The sequence below is a fragment of the Euphorbia lathyris genome, chromosome 3 (assembly GCF_963576675.1).
Source record: "Euphorbia lathyris chromosome 3, ddEupLath1.1, whole genome shotgun sequence".
Taxonomy (NCBI): domain Eukaryota; kingdom Viridiplantae; phylum Streptophyta; class Magnoliopsida; order Malpighiales; family Euphorbiaceae; genus Euphorbia; species Euphorbia lathyris.
This window is the reverse complement of record NC_088912.1, coordinates 76,776,798-76,793,534: the sequence shown is the minus strand read 5'-3', so window position 1 is coordinate 76,793,534 and position 16,737 is coordinate 76,776,798. Positions and strand designations below refer to the sequence as shown.

Below are 16,737 nucleotides of genomic sequence, written 5' to 3'. Positions count from 1 at the left end.
TTCTAACTATTATATTATGGTTCGTACAAAATTATTAGTATTTCAAGTGTTTTTAACAGATGAAAATGAAATATGATCATAGGACAATTATTGAAAAATATTAATTAAGAAAATATTATTATTTGAATCTCTTCAAATTCTCAAATGTTGAGCATAATGATTCTAATTAATATAATTAATTTCACATATTAATTATAAAATGTTTTTTTTGTACTGAGTGGTTACAATAGCGATTTAATTCTATTTAACTAAGACTAATTTATGGACTTAACACTTCATTAAGAAAAAATAAAAATTTTAATTAATGGGCAAAAAATATTTTCACTCTCCTCTTTATACGCTTATGTCTCAACATTCTCTCTTATTTTTAAAAAAAAAAAAAAAACCCGAGAGGAAGATGGTTCTCTCCTAATTATCTTTTTCGTCCCTTCATTTTTTTTCAATTCTTTTGTTTGTTTTTCTTACTTACAAAATTCAAGAATATATAATTATTAGAAAATATTAATAAAGTCAAATAAGTGATATCTGCGAGTATGGCTGATATTCTATATAGTGAAAGAATGAAGAACAAATTGATCGAATGTCTTGATGAGATATTACGAGATGAAAATAGGAGAAATCATCATCTTAAACTGATTCAATTAGATATATTGGGTTATTGTAGCATAATGAATAATTGAATTTGAATACTTGGTGATCATGAAATTTCATCAACCAAAATAATTATCATCAAGATGAATTTGTGACTAATTCTTATGAATTTTATTTTTATATATGTAACATATTGAATTAATAAAGTTTCTTCATATGCAACATTAGAAAAGTATTGATTGTAATAGTTTATAGAATAATATATTGATATATTGATGTTGCTTCCATTTTAACATAGATTGTAATTCTTTTGTATCGTAGATATAATATTTAATTTTAATTGTAGTTTAATTCAATTTTTGTTTAACCTATATTGTAATTCTTTTATATCATAAATATAATATTTAATTTTAATTATAGTTTAATTCAATTTTTGGTTTTTTTATTATATTCTAATATATTTCTTAATTAATCTGCTATTTTATTATTATTGTTTCACAGAATATTTGGAATATGAAAATGTATTAAAATTCCTAAAAAGTACAAATCATTGAATTTTGTAAAAATAAATAAATCATTCATCTTTAGTTAAAATTCTATAAAAAAAGTAGTCAATTATTTTTAAAATTAATTTAATTTGAATTATCATTAAAAAATATATATTAATTTCAAATATACATAATATAAATTTTTTTCATAGTAAAATATAAAATTATTTAAAAGTAAATATGTCAATTTATTTATTTATCTAAATTATATAAAAGTTTCATACCCAGTGCATCGCACGGTTTCGACTAGTTTTTTATTTATTACTAATTCCTTCAAATTTGGGTTTTTCATTAATATTGAGAAGCAACGAAAAGGAAAGTAGATAGGAATGCAGAGGAAGTAAAGGAGGGAAAGCTCATAACACGATCTCCATTGCACTGCCTTCAACTTCTAAAACAATAAACAAATCCATGTAAAGTTAAAAACACCCATTTCATTTCATTTCCTTTTCCATTTTCTCACTATGCTCCCAATTAAGCATCCCCACAGTCCCAAAACTCCCGGTTCCACCTCCGCCACAATGCTGGAGCGAGTCCTCTCCTCCCGCCGTGCCTCTTCCTACTCAGACGACGCCTTTTCCGACTCTGACACATCCCCCATCTCCGCCGACGAGTCCAAGACCAAGAAACAGAGTCTCTCTTTATTGCTTGCCAATCACCTCTCCCGATTCTCCCATTTCTGCTCCTGTCCTACCCTTTTTCTCATCATCAGCCTCCTTGTGGTGGTCGTATCGATTTCGTCTCTGCTTATTCATTCTCGGAACTTCGTCTGCATTTCCCCTTTTGATCCCGCCACCCGCGTCGGCTTCTTTGGACTCGACGGTCTCGAGTCCGATTTTGGGGCTCTTGGTGTTCCTTGGTGTAAGTTTCTTTTTCTTATTGTTCGATTTATGTTCACGGCTTTGATTCAGATCTAGGTTTGGTGTATTTGATGGATGAAAATTTGAAAGATTGGATCTTTACGTTTAATTCTTTTGGATGCAAACTCTGTCTGAATTCTCTCCCCTAGGGCATTTTCATGAAATTATGAATTGCAGTTTAGCACACACATGTTAGCTGATCAACATTGATTTCCCAACTAATTGTTCCCCTTTTTCACAATGCTTCCATTTTGGTGGTTTTCTACTGTGTTTTTAGATGTGGTTTAAATTTGTGTGAGTCGATTTCCTCTAAATTAATTTTGAGATGTATATGAGTGAGAAAATGGAGGATTTGGGGGATGTGAGGGTTCATGCTTTTGAGGACTCAAGTGACAGCTACTTGCTAACTGCCATTTAGCTTATAACTTGATCTTTTGAAACATTGAATATATCAGTTAGTAGTTCCAATAGTATACATGTTATCTGAACCAAAAAGGATATGTATTGTGTTTTCTTCTCATGACATTCATGTGTTTGGTTCTTATCTGCTAACTTGTCATGTAAACTTAGTTTATGCTATGTGTTCTACTTAAGAAGTTAAGCTTGTGTAGTAGCTTTGTCTGTGATCTTATTTGGGGACTGTTTTTCTTATAATCTACTCCCTTACAATTCTTCGCCTTGGCAAAAGGCAGATCGAAACAGGGCAAAAGAGTTGAGTGGACATCCAAGGATTTGCAGAAGGGCTTGGAAGAGTTTGTACCAATATATGAAACTAGGCCAATCAAAAACAACATGTATGGAATGGGTTTTGACCACAGCTTTGGACTTTGGTTTATTGCAAGGTGGCTGAAGCCGGATCTGATGGTTGAGAGTGGGGCTTTCAAGGGGCATTCCACCTGGGTCCTTCGGCAAGCAATGCCAGACAAGCCGATCATTTCAGTTTCACCTAGGCATCCCGAGAAGTATCTGAGAAAGGGGCCTGCTTATGTTGATGAAAACTGCACATACTTTGCAGGCAAAGATTTTGTAGATTTCGGAAATATGGATTGGAAAACTGTGATGAAAAAAAAACATGGGATTACTGATCTTAGTAGAGTTCTTATCTTTTTTGATGACCATCAAAATGAATTAAAAAGGTATTCACTTTTATCCTCTGTTCTATTTGGATATGCAGATATGGTTTATAAAAAAGTTCTACGCTGATTTTTTTTTCATTAATATATTTCTGACAGAGTGAAACAGGCCTTGAATGCTGGTTTCCGTCATCTTGTTTTTGAGGATAACTATGACACCGGGACTGGAGATCATTATTCCCTAAGGCAGATATGTGATCAATCCTATATAAAAGGTGCACTTTCTCCTCCTTTTGATTGAGAAAGTTTCATGGTTGTGCCGTTGCTCTATAGTGTGTATACATTATGCATAAAAAGCTTAACTTAACTGTATCAAGAAGGAAGCGGACCAGGTTTAGTTCACCTCATATAGTCTGTGATTTAGTTGTGGACTGAACAAAAGAATTAAGAGTTATGGAATAGACACTAGAATTGGAACAAAACTACTGCACTGGGGCAAACTCATTAGAAGAAAACTAAACCAATTTTCTTAGTTATTCATCAACGTCTCCTCTGCTTCAAACTGGGTGCAAGTGGTATCTGATCGAACAACATTGTCAGCATTCTTTCACGTTCTCTTGCCAGAGGTTTTGGTTGTGGCTCCAGGTTGTGATTCGAGTTTCTCTGGCTCTGGCAAGAGAATGTTTGAACCACAACCAGAAATATGGGAACCACAACAGAACCTTCGGCAAAACAATGTGAAAGAGTGCTGGTAAGGCTGTTGGATCAGATCGCACTCCCACCCAGTTTGAAACAGAGATATGTTGATGAATGCCTAAGAAAACTGGCTTAGCTTTCTTCTAATGAATTTGCCCAAACGCATTAGTTTTTTTCCTATTCTAATGTCCAGTCTGCAACTGTTAATCTTTTGTTTAATTCACCTCATATAGTATGTGATTTAGTAGTCCAGTTCCAATTGTTAGTCTTTTTTTTTTGCCAGTATAATCCAGGTTTAGAACATATTTAACACTATCCTTTTGTGACCTTTAGAAGTGGGAAACTTTCAATTGTATTAACTAAGGAGCAATGCTTAACAATGAATGTTGATCAAAATGAAAACTTCCGAAGTTGAGAAATATGGTTTCATGTTTTGCAAAAGATGTTTTAGCTGATTAATCAACGAGGTATAGTTTCTTATCACAACAGATCACATATCAACTTCATAAGGCAACAGATAGTCCAATTTTCTGGAGATCTTATCTTCTAGAGCCTTAAACTCACACCTCGACATTTGGGTGTGAAAATTCCACTCTTCATTTGAGACTATTCTCTAGTTTTACAGTCCATTACATGTCTGGAATGGTTATTTGCCTTTCCCTTTTCTGCAATTACTTCAAGGATGATAGCTTTTCTTTTTCTCATGCTACGGATTTGAATTATTTGTTTTGCAATAATTTCGACTGATTTTCATTTTGTATTTTTCGCGATTTGCCCTCTTGTCAATCTTTTAATCCCATCTTTTGGCTTCTTCAGCTATAGCTCATATGTTCCATCTTTCATCAGTGAGCATAAAAAGCCCAATTATCCAATCTTCTATCATTAATTAATATCATGAACAGTAATTGAAATTATCCTCTTGTTGAGCTTTTAATCCCCATCTTTTGGCTTGTTTCGCCTCTTGTTTATTGTAATAGTACAGCGATCCAAGTATACATCAAAATTTCTAATCAGCTAAATGATGGTTCACTTAATTTTGTAATGCCCTCTTTTTCTTTTTCCCATTTATATAGGAGGTGGTCATAGCTGCTTTATTGATAGTGATGAAAGCAGGATTAGATCAAAAAGGAAAAAGTTTTGGGAGAAGGCTGTTGATGTGAATGAACTATGCGACTCAAATGAAGCATGGTGGGGCGTTAGAGGGTGGATGCGAGACAATTTCAATCACAGTAACAAGCAAATTTCGTACGACGAACATTTTCAGAACAGCAGGTATGTTGAATCAATCCTTGATGTTTATTGGGAGGTTCCCCCAGTAGCTGGTCCTTCACTTACACATCAGACACGGTATGATCCTGCTCGAACGACAGTGCCTATTGTGGAAGATGGACGCCACCGCATGTTCCAGCGACTTGGTCTAGGTAGACTAGAGACTTCTGTATTTAATGGCTATACCCAAATGGTGTATCTTCAAATCTCTCAACAAGAATCTTCTTAAAATGCTGTCCTTAGTGGGATGATGGAGTTGTTAGTTTTGTCTAGATCAAACCAAAGTTGTTAATATGATCTTTTTCCACAGATATACAGAATTAACATAGCAATGCTTTTGTTTTCTTCCTTCCCTTCTTTCTAAATTATGTGCTCTCAATTTTTTTATTATTTTGTACTTTTACAAGTTTCTCTTAACATGTTGATATCTCTTTCTGCATTGGCTGTTTTGGACATTTCTGCTGTACTTGTATCAATGGGTAAACTACATTCATGGCCAGTCCACTTTGTCTCTATTAACATATGGTCACTAAACTTCAAAACGTAGCATACAAGTTACTCAACTTTACACTTTTTAACATTATGACCACTTATAAAAATAAATGGTCTCAAATTAAAAATAGTTTGAGAATTAAAGTTATTTAGAACTATAAAATCATATTTTTATTTTCTAAAATTATCATACTGGGAGTTCTCTTTTAAATATCTACTCTCTTTCCTATCCAAAACACCAAAATAATCTCAAAATAAAGAAGTTTGAAAAACTAAAATATCTTACAATATCGTTCTCACAAAGCTTTACAATGCATGATTATATGATATTAGAGTGTTTATGATTAAGTGATTTTTATGTTAAAAAGTATAAAATTAAGTGATTTTTTGTGTTAAGTTTTGAAGTTTAGTAATTATAATATTAATAGGGTGAAGTTCAATAGCCATAGGTGTAATTTATCAAGAACAGAACTTGGTATAATTGCCAGCGTAGCTTCTTATGTAATTATGCTCATCTTTTTCTATTTCAGTAATCCATTTCACAAATAAGAGATGCTATTGATGTTACCTAGTGGTGGCAAAATTATATTTGTACTTGTCAATTTTTTTTAAAAAAAATGATCACATTTAGTCCATGTATTTTAGGCTCTCATTAACAGGGTATCAAAATGAACGGTTTTGATCACATGGTCCTTAATGACCATGCAGTATTTGGTCATTCACCCATTAGATCTAGGTTTATTAGAATTCTAAGGTGGATATTCAAAACATCCTGCGGTTTAGATTTAATAAGCTTGGATCTAACAGTGAATGACCAAATTCACTTGATCATTAAAGTCCATGTGAACATTCCTGTCAAAATGAATTATGTTATTGTCGTTTTATGTGACCTATGATGTTTACACGATTATGTATGATATAAATGCACGAGATTATAAAAATAATGTCAAATAGATCGTGTCAAGGAGTTATTCTCGTAAATGGTGTTATTGCTTTAGAAGTATAGATGAGATCTAGTCAATAGCAATTTAGCAGCAGTGCCGGGTGTGCATCAAAGGCCTTGATATGTGGCGCATGACATAGACGTATCATGCAATTTATGTCACTGGTCACTTAATGGCGTGTGGAATGCACACATGACAGTGTTTGTCAATGAAGGGTTGAATTTCACAAATAATCAAAGATGCAAGGATAAATACCACTATATTGAACTTTGAGAGCTCAGTATTGTGATTTTGACAACAAGTAGATATAAAAATAGGCTCATAATCAGCGAACAGACCATTCATTTACACAGAAACTGAAATTACACATAACAGCACATGTAGACTTGAGCAAACTTAGTCAACTTCAATGAACATCCTGTCTAGCATATTTTTTCAATACAACATTTATAAATATATATTGGTGATGAGCAAAATGCTCAAATTCACATAATCTTCAGGTTTTTAAAATTTCAGAAGAGCTTTTGAGCTTCAACCACTAGTTCCGGCTTGTACACTAGTTCCGGCTTTTGCATTTCTCCATGGCCCTTGGAGCTGCAAACAATCACAAGGATCACAATTCAGAACATAAATATAATGAAATTCGGAGTTTACGATACGGACTAGATATGTTGAAACATAATGAATCAACAACGTACCAAGACCGATAGCCTCTGATCCTTTCATGATCCTCATTCTCCTACATGTCTCAGTAAACATCCTGTAATAACACAATTAGATAATGAACTTCTAATGCATCACAATGACAAGATTTGGATATATAAGCTTATTGTGTACATTATAAGAAACTGCACTTACTCCCAGGGAACATCTCCAACGAGCATCCAGTCATCGTCCTTGTCTTCATACGTGAGAACATATTCCGAACCCTGGAGAAGATCCTTCAGACGAGAATTCGACAGTCCGTCTCTACCTGGAAGCCCATGAGAACTACACTGCCCTGAATCAGAGTGAACCAAAAACAATTCAGCATCCAAGCGCGAACTTGTGTCAACAACAATGTCATCAAGCATTAGATTTGGAGAAAGAAGAAAAGCATATACCAATGGTGAAGCAGGTGAACATCTTCTCTAGTGCAGAAGAGAGCTCAACATAGTTACTGTAAGTTTTGAGATCAACCTTCCTGAGATAGGGTGCGCCATCCATGCTAACCTTTACATACACACATCCAACTCCTGATTTTCCTTCAGCTTCTTCATTGTTCTTTGCTGAGTTAGATGCCATGCTGTTCTTCCGGAATGATCGAATAGGCGGCCATCCTACAACTTGTGCCCTGTTACACAAACTTTAAGGATCAGCATTCATCAAAAATTACAACATCATTGAAATTTAACACACTATTATACAAAGGAAGAACAAACAATTACAAGACTTCACCAAAGAAACTTCACAAATCTAGTTAGGGAATCTTGACACACATTGCAAATTCTTCAAGCAATCACTAATATCAACTATGGCTCAGATGAGTGACAAGTAGTCTTGCACGGACACAGAAACATACAATGGAAAACGTTATTTCTAAAACATAACCTTCATAAAGTAGCCTTCAAACGATAAACTATACACACAGAAAGGCTGCTAAAGAGTGTCCGTGCAACATAAATAGAAACCAATTATCAGAAGCTGCCACTGTTGGTATCAGAAAGAAGAAATGGAACCTAAACGTAAATAGAAACTGATTGTTAAGATGAAAACATGTAATGACCGGGTCAGGAGTGGGTGGAGCTGAGCAGAATGCCTGAGCAATGAGGGGTTAAGTTATGGCGGAGGGGTAAGGAATTATTAAGGTATATTAGTTAGGTGTGTCCATTATTGGGGAGACACGTTTTAAATCCTTAAGGTCCACTGAATTGGATCTGTGCCAAAGCTGATAATGTATACATAGTACTGGACTAGGCTTGAATTCAAGGGTATTAGAACAGTGAGGAAAGAAACAGGGATTAGAGATCAATAATTCCAAAAACAGCAAATACAAAGAGGCAAGAATTGTGATGAAATCAAATCAAGCAAGCACACAATGAGAAAAAGCAACGAAATTGAAAACTTCAAGTTGTTTTAGCCATGGTAATTAAAAATTGATAACAAGCAACATAGAAACGAAGTAACCAAGTTAAAAGCAGTAAAGAGAAGGGTAACTTACTTAGCAGCAGGAGCACCAGAGGGTTGATTATTCTTCTTCTCTTGAACTGGTTTTGGAGACTGAGAAATAACTCCAGAAGCAGCAGCAGCAGCAGCCTCTTTCATGGCAGTTACAGTTTGGGTATTTCCATTTTCAGGTCTAGGAGAAAACAAGACAGCTCCTTTACTCAAATCAACATCAGATCCAATATTAACAGAGAAACCCCATTTGGCAGAAGACCCATCAATGGCATCAGAGAAGCCTCTTTTAGCACCAGAGACAAAGTTCTTAGATGGAGTAACAGACATTGCTGGTTTTCTCTCAGGAGACTGAGACCCAGGCAAGCCAAGTCTGAGCTCTGTTTCTCTGAGATTCAGAGAAGTTTTGTTCTCTTCTGTTGAAAGAGTAGAGGAGGAAGAAGAAGAAGAGGAAGGAGAAGAGAGCTTCTCAGAGACTATTTCCATGGGAGGAGAAGTCTCTGATAAGCCTATGTAATCATGTTCTTGTGGCATAGACATCAAAGTTGGAATCAATTTTGAAGATTGAGAAGTTGTATGATATGAAGAAGAGCAAGGAAAGGAAGGAGAAGAGAGGTTTTGGAAGAGGGAAAGAGGAAAGCAGAGAGAGAGAGACTGGTTAAGCTCTGCAAAGTGCTGGTTTTTGTTGATGCAGAAAAGAAGCTTCTTTGGCCTTTCTGTAGCTACTTAGCTTTTCGTTTATTTATAAATTTTTCATCTTTTATTAAAATTTAGAAAAAAAGAAATTCTCTTTTTGGATTAGTGAAACAGAAGATTCTAATTCTGAAATAGAACAATTAGAATATGAAAATAGTGAAACTGATAACTAATGGTAGCTATATATGTATAAGCCCCAGTAAAATATAAACCTAATAAGATTATAAAACGTCGTATATTTATAGATAGTGGAGCTGATATATGTTTAGCGAAGCAAGATGTACTCGTTCCCCATAAATGGAAAAGATCTAAAGGACATAAACAAATGAAAGAATTAGATATTATAACCGAAAACATGAGATTAATACTTAACAAGACAATCTTTCGATTACCCATAATTTATCAAGAAAATCATATGAAACAACATATATTATTAGGAAATAATTTCCTTGATTTCTTTAAAGTCCAACTAATCAAACCTGAAACCATCAGTCTTGTAATAAATGGATTATCCTTAAGCGAGTCCTACCTTTATATCCACTCACAATACATAATATCAAAACAAACAGAGATAATAATTTAGAACTTTTATAATTTAGAACTTTTAAAACAGAAATATTTAGACCATTTAAAGATTAACTTTGGAGAAAACTCTATAACGTTGTGGGAAAAAGAAAAGATATATGCTAAGATAGAACTCATAAACCCTAATGATGTTGTTCGCACCAGACCAATAAGATAGAGTCCCGATGATCAAAAGGAATTTGAAATACAAATAAAAGAATTATTAGACTTAAAATTAATTCAAGAAAGTAAAAGCCCTCATAGTAGCCCAGCATTCTTAGTAAGAAAACATAGCGAACAAAAGAGAGGCAAAGCAAGAATGGTAATAGATTATCGAGAACTAAATAAGAAAACGATTTTTGATGGATACTTTTTACCTTATAAGAGAAATTTAATTAATAGATTATCAGGAAAAAAGTGGTTTAGTAAATTTGATTGTAAAAGTGGCTTTTGGCAAATTAAGCTTACTAAAGAATCAAGACCATTAACAGCATTTAGTGCACCACAATGACATTATGAATGGATTGTGTTACCTTTTGGTTTGAAAAATGCACCCCAGATATTTCAACGAAGAATGGATACGATATTTAGAAAATTAAATGAATTCTGTGTAGTTTATGTCGATGATATATTAATCTACAGTAATAATATAGCAGATCATTTACAACACCTAGATGCATTTATAAAAACAGTAAGACAACATGGAATCCTTTTATCTGAAAAGAAATCAGAAATCTTTAAAAATAAAATAGAATATTTAGGATATATAATAAATAGTGAAGGATTATAACTACAAGATCATATTGTAACTAGGATCGAAAATTTTAAAGAAACATTAGATACTAAGAAAGAAGTCCAACAATTTCTAGGAATAATAAATTATGCATCAGATTATATAAAAGACTTACCAAAATTACGACAACCCTTGCAAGAGCTAATTAAGAAACATAAAGTATTTGAATGGACGACAACTCATACTGATACTCTAAGAAAAATAAAAGAAGCAGTAAAAGTTCTCCCAAAATTAAGACTACCGAAAGATAATGATCAATTAGAATTATATACAGATGCTAGTGATATCGGGTGGGGAGCAGTACTCATCGCATATAGAAAAGAAGATATAGACAAAGAAACTCCTTTAATATGTGGATATAGATCAGGAACTTGGAAACCCTCAGAGAAAAATTATCATATCAATGAAAAAGAATTACTAGCTGTTAAAAATGGAATTAAAGGGTTTAGGTATCATTTGTTACCCATAGAATTTATCATAAGAACAGATAATACACAAGTAGGAGCATTTATCAGAAATAAAATAGATCCCCTACCAGAACTGCACAAAAGAAGGCATTGGCAAAGTTTTTTCAATTGCTATAATTTCGTTGTTAAGCCTATCTCTGGAAAACGAAATATCTTAGCTGATTTTTTGAGCAGGAATGGAGATAATGATCCAGCGAATATCAGAAATCAGAAATCAGAACCGCCAGATGCTGGCAATGATCAGAAATCATGAGAACTTTCTAGACAACCTTGAGGAAGAACTCAAGAAACTCCAGTCTCAGACCAATCAGAATATAAGAACCATGACTCCTAGATCATCTTATGAGTTGTTAGGAGATCTTCATAAGAAGCCAATTGAGATGCCAACTTCATCAAGTGGACTTTCAGGAGCCACCACCTTGAACCATTCTAAGCTGATTAATCAAAACTCATCAGAAATCACAACCTCCCAGGTTATACAATTCCCTCCAGAAATGACAGAAGCATATAAGAATATCATGAAATTTTTTACATATAAGAAGAGTCAAACCGTATATAGAACCATTAAGATGACCAAATACCCTAGGTATATATGCTCAGAAGACTGCAGTCCAGATGTTGTTCAGAAACTATTTCGATATGGATTTCTGGACAAAGTCATGACTGATGAGAGCCTTACTAGTGTTTCAAAACTCCCATCTATCATACCCAGATCCATTGACGAACTTGGATCACGATTTGGAAGAGGAATATTTTGTGTTCAAATTTTTGATGCTGCTATGGACTTAGAAGGGAAACCAATAATAATTGCTCAGATCTTTAAGACTGGTAGAAACACTAAGATTGATGTAGATAATTCCGACCATCAATGGGATATTCCATGCAAATTAGAAAATTTTAAATCTTGGTTAGGAGAAAAACGAGCACATGGAATCCATACGATCAAATGTAGACTCGAAGACTATATTAGAAATAAAAAGGTGGCTATAATAGCCAGATCGAATCATGGAGAAGTTGAAGAAATGATAACTATCAACTATTTAATGGAAATGGGTGATGAAACGAGTCAACAAATTTTGATAGAAATGCATACGAAATTGATGGATAAGAAATATAAACATAGTTCAGATACATTGGCCCATTATGAATCCATATATGGCCCAAGAAAATCATGTTTAATTAGAATTGAGCCCATAAGACCTGAGCCCATGAATATTGACTCCATAAGGCCCAAAGAAGAAGCCCATCCAGGAAAAGAGGAGGATCCATTTGTTTAGAAAATGAGATAAAAATGTATAAGAAAAATAAGAAATATAAGAACGAGGTGTCAATACCTAAAGAAAAGGTGGCAATAAGATCAACACGTGGCAAGACATGAAGATATGAAGAGACATATGTCCAAAGAAGAAGCATGAGGTGGAAACATTAGAGATTAGTGGCAAGATGTAAAGCTTGAGGTGGAAGAGCAAAATAAGAAGCATTCGACACGTGTAACCTAAAAGTTTGTACTTTTAACTTTTGTAATGATGTAATCTCCTTTTTTGTAATTTCACCTTTGATCTTCTACCTATATAAGGAGAAGACATATGATGTATAAGATATAACTTGCTTTGAGCAATAAAAGCTTTCTTTCTCTCTATATCCATGGCTTTCTAAACTTCCCCTTTTAGCATCCATAGTTGTTAACTACTTAAGTTTAACTTCCGTATAGCATATTAGTTTAAAAAGATCCAGAGTTATAAAGCAACAATAGTTAGCCTTCAGACGAATCCAAGAGGTGTGTAGAGATGCTGGAACACAGCCATAACCCATGATGATGATGAGAGGGTGTCAGGCAGAGTTCAGAAGTCTCCACTGAGGATTGCTTTCAAAGGTATACTAGAGTTCCTCTATAACTCTTGTTCTAATTAAATTAATTTGTTATCATTAGTTACACTTAAAGGTTTAATATATTATGGATGTTAAATTTCATTTAACAATGTTTACTTCAGCGGTCTTTTGTCTTCCTACCCTTTTTAGGGTCATAAGAGCGATCCTGCACACATTGCACACATCAGAAAAAAAAAAGGTGTCCACATAAATGGTATCAGAGCCTTAAAAGGATCTCACAAATAGTTAGAACTTTTTGAAATCACTATGTCATCTTCATATACCAGTATGTTTGCATCACAGCTTAATATTCATAGGAAAGCAGTTGACAAAATAACAAGCGGCATAATTGAATTAGATTTAAGCAATAGTTTAGAAATTTCTATTCTATTAGGCAAATTAATTATATTATTAGAATATTACCAACATCTCCTTAATATAGGAACTAATGATTTAAATAGGCATATAATGTTAACACGAAAAGTAGTAATGATTAAAAGCCTAATTAATTTCACAATCGTGATTTTTCAGGATTATACACACTAGATAATGGATATACCAGTTGAAAGTCTTAGGATTATTGCTGAAAAACCATTAATTCATAATCAGGATATTAATCAACATATTATAAGTTGTAGAAGAGCATTACAAATTATGGAATTAAAAGATAGACAATTAGAATTAGCACAAGGTGCTTTAGATACTAAGCGTATTGAAAAGATAAAATTACAAAAAAGAGTTTTTGACTTAGAAGATGAAGTAAAACGATTAGAAGAAAAACATAGAGAGCAAGAAGAGACAATAGAAATTCAAAAACAAATAATTACTGAAAGTTACAGACATATTCAAGCTTTAACAAATGGAAGAGAATAAGGAAATAACAGAACAGACTAATATCGATAATACTTATTATCAAATGAATACTTATGAAGGTGGTATAACTCAAACTTTAAGTTTTAAACCAGAAATTTATCAAAAAATACAAGATGAAACTGAAGAGCTATCTGTAAATAAGATATTTAAAACTAAATGGTTTGATAGAAATAAAAATATAAGATATATTGTTCAGAAACATGAGAATATCATAGATACAACTACTATAAATGGTAGAGCAATGATAAATTTGATAACAGATGAAGTAATAAAATGAGAATTATCAAAATTATCACATAAAGAATCTAAGAAATATAGGAATATTTATTTTGGAGGAATAGAATTCACTATAAAAGCATATTTTCAGAAAAATATCGATACTCCTATTCAAATATATGTATTAGATGATAGAATATTAGATAATATACAGGATGCCTTAATATCAGTAGTAAGAGGGAATTTAATTTATCAGAAACTTAAATTCACAATTCAACCAGATTTTAGTGTATCATTAGAAGATAAACATAAAGATCTAGCTTTAACCCTATATTATAAATTAGAAGGAATAAGAATGCCCCCAGGGAGTAAAGTAATTAGTATAGAAACAAAAATGATATATGCCCTTACAGGTAATCATCATATAAGAAAACAAAATGATAGGGAGATATTAGTACCAAAATTATATCAGGAAATATTAGAACCAATAGAACATAAAGAACATTCAATCATAACAATACCAGACGAAATATGTATAGATTTTAATTCTAGAAAAATACAACCAATCCAGAAATTGTTACCCAAGATTGAAGGAGGAAGATTAAGTTTTAGAAAAGAGATAATAAGACAACCAAGAACCTTAGATTTATTACATTCATATTATGAAGATAAATTACGAATAAAAGTAATATTATTTAATGAGCTAATAGCAAATGAATGTATAGCTGAAATCAATACAGGAACTAAAAGTTTAGTCCATATTAGCAAAATAAACGAGAACAAATGTGAACTAATAGAACCACAAACGTATAATTGTCCAAATAGTACGAGAGAAATAATTATAACTAGAAGTATAAGAATTAGATTTAAAATTCAAGATTTAGAATATGAGATAATTGTAGGAGTAACAGAATATGATAGTACATATGCACTATTATTAGGATACGACTTTTTAACTAAAATAAAATATAAGATAAATAATGAAGGAATTACGATAGAAGATCAAGACAAAATCAGGTATATTAATAAAATATGAACATATCAAGACAAAATCAGGTATATTAATAAAATATGAACATACCACAACAACTTGATAAAAAAGAGCGAAAATTACAAACAATAAACAATATTATGACAGAAACAATAATAGAATCTCAAATAAAATACTTAGAAATTGAATCTAAACAGCACAGATTAGAAAGTGAGATTAAACAATTAAAATCTCTATTAGAGAAACCTAAGAAAGAATGGATCAAACTCGAGGATTGATGGATAAAACGAATTTACAAAAATGAGTGACTCTAACCAAAAATTAGACCAAATATGGACAGAAATTGTAGCTAAAGAACAATTGAAGAATACTCTTAGTCTATTACAAGAAAATCAAATCCAAATCCAAGAAATGATAACACAGGAATTAACAAAACTATGGAATACATCGGAAATACCCACTTTTAAGATAATTTTAGAAAAATTAAACATGTTAGTAGCAAATATTGATAAAAGAAAAAAACCCTTAGAAGAAGAAAGCTCTAGCATTACTTTAGGAGAAAGCTCTAGCATTACTTTCGGAGAAAACCTAACACAAACTAAAACCCCAGAACTAGTACCCATAGATGCATGGAGACGAAGTAAAGAACCAATAATGATGGATATAAGTGAAATAAAACCTAAACTCTCTGAAAAGGTGAATAAACCTTTAGATCTTTTAACTGTATTACATAAAAAAAGGAAAATTCTAATGGCAGAACAAGAACATAGTGTAATAACATTTCTTAAGAATCACGCCCAAGAAATTATTGAAAAAGAACGATACAAGTATGAACCGCTAAAAAATAGAAAACATAAAGAAAATGATGTAAAAACATCCAATATAGACGTAAGCACCGAAGTAGAATATCTTCAACTAAAGGTAGAAAAACAAAATCAAGAATTAAAAGACCTGCAAAAAGAAAATATTAAATTAGTCATAAATTCTAATACAGAATGGGTAGACAAATATAAAAAATATAAGCATAAGTTTAAAAACACTAAAAAACAATTAAAGGAAACCAAATTAGAATTAAAACAAACAAAATCAGCATTAATCCACATTAAAGACGAATTAAAAGAATTAAAGGAAGAAGTAAACGTCTTAAGAACAATGGTGAAAAAAGTGAAAGGAAAAAATAGTCACATTAGTAATAGTAGTAGTGATAGTTCAGATAGTTCAGATAATCAAAGTGAAGGTGAAACTAAACTAAACATTATTGGATACATAGAAGAAGAAAATAAGGATGAAACAAAATTAATAGAAGAAAATAACGAGATAATAAAAGCATTAGAATAAATGAAAAATATTAATGCAATTATAGAAGAAGAACCAGAAAGTGATATAGAAAATACCGAATACACTAGGTATGAAGAATCAGATATAGGATCAGAAAATATAGTCAACGAAGATGCAGATAATTATCCAGAAGAAGAAATGATAGACCCCAATTTAGAAGTGGTGACTAAAAAGGCACCTACAATACCAAGACATATACCAATAGGACAATGATAACTTGCGGGATCCGCTTTGATATTCTTTGCCGGAGTTACCTCCAAAACAAAACCGGAGACAGGATCTCCGGGAAACTCTCCGACG

The 16,737-nt window shown here is 32.5% G+C and overlaps 2 protein-coding genes across 2 annotated transcripts; one reads left to right on the top strand and one right to left on the bottom strand.

Moving 5' to 3' along the window:
- The first annotated feature begins 1,448 nt into the window (after nt 1-1,448).
- LOC136223458 (uncharacterized) lies at nt 1,449-5,385 on the top strand. Its single transcript, XM_066011464.1, has 4 exons — nt 1,449-2,000; nt 2,688-3,135; nt 3,232-3,347; nt 4,842-5,385. The coding sequence occupies exons 1-4, from the start codon at nt 1,604-1,606 to the stop codon at nt 5,264-5,266; spliced, it is 1,386 nt and encodes a 461-aa protein (XP_065867536.1). The 5' UTR covers nt 1,449-1,603; the 3' UTR covers nt 5,267-5,385.
- Nucleotides 5,386-6,779: 1,394 nt separating this feature from the next.
- Nucleotides 6,780-9,347, bottom strand: LOC136223663 (auxin-responsive protein IAA27). The gene is made up of 5 exons (XM_066011776.1): nt 8,674-9,347; nt 7,577-7,806; nt 7,332-7,473; nt 7,172-7,233; nt 6,780-7,067 (listed from the first exon to the last, which is right to left on the bottom strand). The coding sequence occupies exons 1-5, from the start codon at nt 9,168-9,170 to the stop codon at nt 7,030-7,032; spliced, it is 969 nt and encodes a 322-aa protein (XP_065867848.1). The 5' UTR covers nt 9,171-9,347; the 3' UTR covers nt 6,780-7,029.
- Nucleotides 9,348-16,737: the final 7,390 nt, after the last annotated feature.